General features: G+C 33.3%; 1 protein-coding gene across 1 annotated transcript; it reads left to right on the plus strand.

The window, feature by feature from the left end:
- Positions 1-6,263: 6,263 nt before the first annotated feature.
- On the plus strand, positions 6,264-7,799 carry LOC145755269 (forkhead box protein A1-A-like). Its single transcript, XM_082571494.1, has one exon. It carries the CDS (start codon positions 6,264-6,266, stop codon positions 7,797-7,799), a length of 1,536 nt encoding a protein of 511 aa, XP_082427620.1.
- The last annotated feature ends 737 nt before the right edge of the window (positions 7,800-8,536 follow it).

Genomic DNA, 8,536 nt, shown 5'->3' on the forward strand with positions numbered 1-8,536 from the left:
CACACTACAATAATTAACAAAAAAAAAAAAGAATTTTAATATTTTAGTGGGTTCGCCTCGAATGACCACACTATAACATTTAAAAAAAGAAAAAAAAATTAAACTTTTTATATTTTGATTATTGTTAATAAAAAATAATTTAGTTATGGGCTTAACATCTTTTTCAGTATTTTTTTTGCAAATAAATAAATAAATATTAAAGCAGTTTGTTTTTTTAACAACTACTTATTTTTTTAGGTTAGGTATGTAAATGTTGTTTAAGAAAAAATTCTTATTATTCTTTAAATTTTGTCAAATTTAGTTTTTTCAAAAATTTTTTTTTTGATTTAGTTTTAGCATAGGCTAGAATATATTAAATTTAGGTTTTAAAAAACTATATTGCATTACATGGCTATAAGTTGAACTACCAATCATTGTATCAATAATTTTGACATAAATTTGTACATAATTTTTTATTTTTTTAATAAAAGATTAATTTTTTTTTTTTAGTTTTTTTTTTTTTTTTTTTTGCTTATTTTAATTTTTGCTTATTTTATGTTATCCTACCAAAATTAAACAATCCCATGACAGTATTTTAATTTGAAACAATTTTTTGGATTTTAATGTTTTTTTCTTTTAATTTAACTCTCCATGCCAAAAGCGTTTAAACAAGCTGTTGCCGTTTCTACATAAAAATCTATTTTTAGAACGCGCAGCAGCATGTATGCTACCTGCGGACCACAAAATAACTTAGCCATTTTCGCAGGCAAAAACATTCTTGGAATGTGCACAGGGTACAAAGAATTATAAAGATGCCACATGGCTACGTTACTTAACTGAAAAGATGTCAGCAAGGTGAATGCCACAAGGCATATAGCATATATTAGGTCCAAACATGTTACTTTATACATAAAACATGAAAACATGAAAACACATACTGATATCCGTTAATTAAACTAACAATTAACACAAATAAAAAAGTTAATCTGGTTTTATAGTAAATGTAAATGCCATATGGTAACAAGAAGAACATAAAACAAGTTATAGGTATTTTCATCAATATTTACAATGCCTTTCATATCTAGAAAAAAAAATTGTCCTAGGGTGTATAAATTGTTATTTTGGTAGATTTAAATACCTCTTGTTTTTATATGACATGCACATCTACTATAAACCTGTTAGGCAAAGGTGGGCACAGTTATTTAAAAGTTAACCTTAATGAGTGTCAATAACCACCTATTCCGTTAATTGTTAAAATTAAAATTATTATTAAAAAAAAAAAGAATAATAAACTGATACTAACAGTAAACATTGTCAAGAACCTAGCAAGATTGAAGGATTTTTAAAGTCACTTTAAAATGGTTTATTGCCCAACTTTGCCAAGTCATAACTCTTAATAACATAAAAAAAAAAAAAAAAATAAGTAAATTCTTACCTAGTCTGAAAAGTAGGGCAGCGTATACACACAGGATTAAAATTTGGGTACCTGTATAAGCACAATCACAACTATGCCAGATCATGTCGTAACCGCCCAATTTTCCAGACTATGTCCCTACCACATTTGTTAGTTGTAAAGAAAGTATATGCAGATCAATTGTCTCAGTCCAGGTCCTGATAATCCAATCATGTTTTGAAGATCTTTTAAATAACAAAATGTTAAATAAATAATAATTTTTAAAAATATAAACATTAAAGTATATCTGTTATGTATGTAGCTGGTTTAAAAATCCAATTTGTGAAAACAACAATTTTTTAAATCGACATTTGTCTATGCTATAACTTTCTGTTTGCTTTAAAAAAATCATTTTAGGCAATTTATTAATTTTTTACTAAATTAACTTACCTTATTGAAGTATTAGCATTTATTGATATATTACTTTTCTTCTTGTTTCTTTACAGGCTCCGGTAAATATAGATTAATATTATTTATTAACATTCTTAAAAAATCAATAAACCACTTACAAAATGAAGAATTTTGCTTATGTTATCTGTAAAAAGCGCAAAAACACTTCAAACAGCGCCGATTTCGCACCTTTCACTGATAACGATACAACGTGCCAAAAAAGAAAAAAATGTTTAAAAATTAGTGTTTCCCCCAATAAAAGTTTATTTTTTTTTAAATTTTCAAACTATAATGTTCTGTTAACAAACCTTATTAAAATTAGGTAAAATTGATAAAACTGTTAGGGCCTTTTAATCCAAAATTTTTAATCCATTTTTGCGTTTTAACCTAGCGTAATATTTAAAATATCAAAAGTTAAAAATTGGAATAAAATTAAGAATTCATTACGAATAGGTTGCCTAATTTAGTGTACATGAATATAAGCGACTGTAACTTATGATATATAAGTTTTTTAACATATGAGAAACAAATGTACGATTGCAAATTCAATTTACTTTGGGAACGGTGCAATAAAAATGTGGCACAGGGGTTATGACGTCATTACCGCCCAAAAACTGATAACCGAAATACGTAAATTCGTCATATGATGTCCCTGTTGACCCCTTTATCCCTTTTGTGCCAACTTCTAGTTAGCATCATTTAATTGTAAATTCAATTTAGTTTGGGAACGTGGCAATAAAAATTTGGCAAACAGGGGTTATGACAAAATTTAAAAAAATAAAGACAGGTAGAGCTCTCTGTTATCGTCTAGCGGATGCTTGCTACTAAAATTAATTTTTACAAAATTTTATTTAGAACTTTCCACTAGATGACGACAGAAAGCTCATATTTGCAAGAAAACCGATGCACAATTTTAGCAGCTTTGTTTTCGTTAGTCTAAATTGCTAAAAATCTATTTTTTGGTATTTATAAAAATGTAGTGATTACATCCTTAGATGCTACGACATGTAAGCAGTGGGATTTAAACTCAAAATCTTAGGGTTTAGTCGTGTAACACCGAACAAAAGTTAAGTTCAAAATAAATCTTCGACAAATTTTCGGAAATTTTTTCTTCGTGTCAGAATTTGTTTTGAAGCACGCGCGATCCTTATCCGCGTTAGTTGAATGCTCGGAAATCTCCAAATCGCGTCGATCGCGTTTCGTAACAATGGGATCAAACAAAACATCTTCCCAAGCAGCCGGTGCCCGCTTCGACAATAAAGTCGATAAATCATTGGCTCGGATAGACTCGCCCTATATGACGTAATAAAAGAGATTGTTTACTCACGTTCAATATATTCGAGAACTGAGGAACAACGACCTGTTCGTCCAATGGACGGGTTTCGTGTATAAGGGGGCGAACATTATTAATATAAAAGGGGGGAAATTGCTTAATTAATAAAATCGAGGAATTTATAATTGTTTTATTTCAATACTTTAAATTAATTTGATTTTTTCTAGGTTAAGATTCTGATCGACTTCTATTATTATAAAACCAACTTAAGAGGTAAAATATCTTTTTTTTTACTATCCTCAGGTTGCTTATATTAAAAATAATTATAAGAGCTAAGATGTATGTTTTTTAATGATAGTTAAATATGTTTAAAATACAATAGTTTTAAGTCTTTGGCTACCTATTATAATAAGATCTTCTCAATATAAACCGAAAAAAATTAATGGTTAAAGTTTACGTAAATATAGTAGAGTGTTTAAAGTATCAGTAAACGCCGATATAAAAGTATATTATATGTATTAGGTCCTTAATAGAATTATTACGCCACTTATGGAACGTGACTTAAAGTAAAAAAAAATCAAAAAATGTTCTTCTTTAAAATATTTTGTGCTCGCTCCCTTGCCGTTATCGGGGCTCTGTGGTTGGGTAAATGATTAATTTTATCGCAATTAAAGCGGGCCTAATATAAAAAGAAATTGTGCAAATATTTACTCGACGTTTAATCATGAAACCACGACTCTTTAGGTACGATGGAACGCTTTAAAGCGACTTTTAACATGCAAAAATACAAGCCAGAAAACCAACCTAACACAGTAAAATGTACAACTCTTTAGCTACATTAAACTGGTTTAAACACCGTTTAGGGCTTTAAAATGAGAACTTTGGTGGACAAAGAGTTTTAGTTTATCGCTAATGGGTCATTTTTTAAAACTGTTTAATTACGTCCGCCGAAAATTTCTTAAACCGTAAAACACGGGGAAATCATAAAAGAATTTTTTTTATTATTTGAAATTTTGCTGAGTTAGAAACTGAATTTGCTTAACGTCCAAATTAAATAAGAAAGTCGGCGCGGGGAATATTAAATTGTTTTCCCAGAATAAATAGAATTTAATTTTCAACAAATATTTGAATTCATTTCCTGATAATTTATAGAACTTTATTGAAATAAAGTAATCAAGCATTTTGCAACAAATGATTCATTTCAATTGGCCTTAAATTACAATGTTGATCTATATATTTAATATTTGTTTGTTGTATTTTAATGAAAAACAAAGCGCATAAAATTGGGCCTTTAAGGACAAAATTTTATTTAAAATGTAAACTTAAGTATGCAATAAAACATCCCAAATAATTAACCAATTTAAGTATTAAAAATCAAAGCAAAAATTGTGTGAAATATTTCTTCATTTTAAACAACTTTATTTTTTAGATATAAACCATATTCGTCAATTCTTCTATTATCACCCTTTCTAGTTACCCCACAACCTCGCTAATGCATCAAAAGTGAACCCCGCGTTACCCCTCACGCACGTGACTTGCTTAAGCGCCCTACATCGATCAGTCATTGTTCTCAGCGCGTTCCCATTGTGACGTAACAAAAGGAAGCAAGTGACAGCACAGGTGCCGCCGCGAAGGTGAGATGAAAAATCACTTTCAAGGAAAATATTCGGGAATAAAATAAATCGTTTTTTTTAGGTTTTGAACCGCACCAACCGTTTACATTAAAGTCTGTTTACAAAGCTTAAATATACTTTTCCACCTTAGCAGAGTTAAAACACGAGAAACGATGTAAAAATTGTTGATTTTTTAAAGTTAGTTTACTTCTGTTGGGTTCGCAAACAAAGTTATTTGCATTCGGATGGTGTTACCCCGCAAACTAGTTAACATTATTAAGTCAACTAATCCCACATTTCTGACATGCAACTTTGATATATTTGTAACTTTTCTAGTAGGTAAATAATGATGGTTTTATAGTAGAAAATCGTTAAAAAATTGGTATAAAATTGAAACAGTTATCATTATTTGCTAAAAAATATTTTAAAATTTATTCAATAACATAATGGATTTAAAAAAATGATTTTTATAGAATTTTCCTTTAGAATTGAATAAATTTTTAATCTAAAATCGTGGGAATTTTGGATAAAAATTTTCCCTAATTTTTATCCTTATTTTCTTACCAAACAAAATGGGTAAACTTTCAAATATTGTCCTTTTATATTAGTTTACATTACCTACTAAATAATCATAATAATTTCTGCTTTCATTTAACGGGTATTGTAAGAGCAAATATATACATGGGACCAACAAAAAACTACATTTTTCAACTATTAGTCCAACAAACAACGTTTTTAGCTATTAAACCATAAGCTATTTAACAATTTGTGTGCACTAGTAAGTGCATCTTATTTATATATGCCTTAACAACATAGGTTAAATGTACAAATATTATTTTTTAGTTTACCCAAATATTATATGTGCTATTTGAAGATTTATAACACTAAGATATTTGATTTACATTTACCACCAAAATCCAATGCATTATTTCTATATAAAACCAGAGTAAATAAAGTAATTTACAAAGTAATATCAACATATATATATGTTTGGAATGTACTAAAATATGGACCAAGAAAATTGAAATAAAATAAAAAATTTTAAATTTTCTTCTGAATTTACAAAAACAAAATTTTATTCTTGCTTTTAGCGTAGTAAAAATATTTTAACAATTTTAATATTAGGTAAAAAGGTCAACTTAAAATCAAGAACCCATTTGCTACCGAGATGACGCGTTATAAAATCGTGAAATTTTAACAAGAAAAAATATCGCCAAGCCTTCATACTTAGGACCAGACCGGTACCATAAGCTGAAGAACATTATTAAACATTAACTGATTCTGTTCGTTCGTGTTTGCCGCCCATATACGAATTGAAACAGGCAAGCTACACCGACCAGGGGACTCGGTAAAGTTAAATATTAAAGAATTACGACACGGCGGTCGAGCGGGCACACACACTTTGCAAGACTAACCAGGTTATCTTCACAACGTTCGGCGCGTGTGTGCTTTTAAAACGCGTCGTGTTTACTCGGAGCGCGTCGACTTTCCCAGCTCGTCGGTTCTTCGATTTTTTATTCTGTTTCGAACCCAGTCGAAGTAGGGAGCTTAGAAAATGTTTAGCGCCCCCCCAGCAGTGAGTAGCGAGATGTTGCCAGCCCCTACAGCAAGGTACCCAGCAGTGGGTTACCCGAGCAGCTTTGCACCCCCGTTAGCCACCTCATTTCAGAACCCAGCTTATACTAGCAACCCCAGTGGGACAATAACCAGTCAGATGGCCCAGCCGTTCGGTTCAGCGCTAACTAACCCCACCAACGTCCAACACTTCACCCAGCAGATGAACAGTCACGTGGGTATGTCGTCACCTTACCCAGCTATGAGCCCCGGGATGGGAATTTCCCCAAATATGTCGATCGTCCCAGGTGCCATGGGGCATAGACCTTTAGATAAGTCAGCTTATAGAAGAACTTACACTCACGCGAAACCACCCTACAGCTACATCAGTTTAATCACAATGGCAATTCAATCGTCACAGCATAAGATGATGACGTTAAGTGAGGTTTATCAGTGGATCATGGACCTCTTTCCCTTCTACAGAGCTAACCAGCAGCGCTGGCAAAACTCAATACGTCATAGCCTCTCGTTTAACGATTGTTTTGTTAAAGTGCCAAGATCACCAGACAAGCCAGGCAAAGGTTCGTACTGGAGTCTTCATCCAGACGCAGGGAATATGTTCGAAAACGGATGCTATTTGAGACGACAAAAGAGATTTAAATGTGAGAAAAAAGCGGCAATGAAAGCAGCACAAGATGAGGCAAGAGGTGATGAAGATGAGATTGGTGAAAATATGGAACATCAGCAAAATTTGGACAACGAAGTTGATACAAAACCGATGCTTCTAGAAGCAGCGGTCGCAGCAGCAGGTGTGCCAGCGCCGGGCGCGGATGAATCTCTGCATACTCTTGAGTCGGTGGATAACTCCGCGCAGCAACAGCAGCAGCAGCAAGAAAATAGTTCCACTTCCGCGCAGTCTTCTTCCGATACAACAGCTGTCCTTTCCGCTATTCCATCGTCTTTAATTGCGCCACCTAACCCACAAGTAATGTACGGTTACCCAGCCCACCAAACCTTCATGGCGCCCTCTTTCCCCGGGATGATGGCCGGAAGTAGTGCCGAGATGATGACGTCACACATGATGCCCCCGATTAAGAGTGACCCCCATTCTTTTACCCCGCATCACCCATTTTCCATCAACAGTTTGATGAACGTCACTGACCCCCAGAATAAAGAAATGAGAGCGTATCAAGAAGCTTTACAGATGCAGCAATATTACCCCATAGCAACCCACCAGGCCCCAGGTATGTTGCCCCCACCTGGGGCGATACCCCAATACACCCCACTTCACGGGCACCAGATTATGCAACCATCTACGTCACCAGCTCCTGTAACGAGTGACGCAAACGTAAGTGAGATCACGCATCACGTGATGCAGGCAGCCACGCCCGGCGCAATGACGTCACAATCGCACCAACAATTGATGCCGATGTCACGCGCGGTGGAACAACGAGCCCCACAGATCGCCGAAGGGGGTTACTATCAGAACGGAGGAATACCGCAGCAACATCAAGCTTCTCAAGTTCACGCTTCGTAAATCAGGTAGGGCAATCTTTTTCCGTATTTTAACTTTTTTTTTGTATATATCTTTATCCTCGATATGGGAAGGTCGAATGCGCGACTTAAACATAAAGTAACATCAGTTACTCCGACCCAGTCTCGAGTTGCCTGTGGTAGTTTGAGATATTATAGAGTATAATTACCCAATAATTAAGCTGCTGATTAAGTGTTGGCTTAGCAGGAGCTCATACCGTTTATAGCGCCTTACTCAAGAGCGCTTCAGCTTCAGCATGAGAGCAGTTTGGATCGAATCCAGTACCTTATGTAAAAAAAAACACCAAACCGCCTTTAATGTTGTACAATAAATGTTTTTACATGCCTACATATAAGCAATCAGAGAGATTGCAATTTACATTTAATTTTAAACAGAAACTAGTTTCAATTAACTTTAACTAAATACCAGATTGTTTGCAATATTATTAAATTAAAAGTACCAAAAACAAGCATAAGAAACTAGATAATATTTAGTGTAATGTATCTGTTCTGTTCTATTTCAGGTCCCCATAGAGATGAAAAACAACCCTGAAACAAGATTGTATGTTTAAATTCATATAAAACAATTAATTTTTCTACTTTAACCCTCCTACTATTTGGGTAAAAACTTTGTGCTTCATGGTAACTACTTATTGTGCCTGCTATTACTAAAAGGTAAACTCTTATTGTGCCTATTGTGAAGTAATTCATTTGTGTAGGAGGAATTATTAAACTTTTAAT

The sequence above is a fragment of the Corella eumyota genome, chromosome 6, assembly GCF_963082875.1.
Source record: "Corella eumyota chromosome 6, kaCorEumy4.1, whole genome shotgun sequence".
In the NCBI taxonomy this organism is placed as follows: Eukaryota; Metazoa; Chordata; class Ascidiacea; order Phlebobranchia; family Corellidae; genus Corella; species Corella eumyota.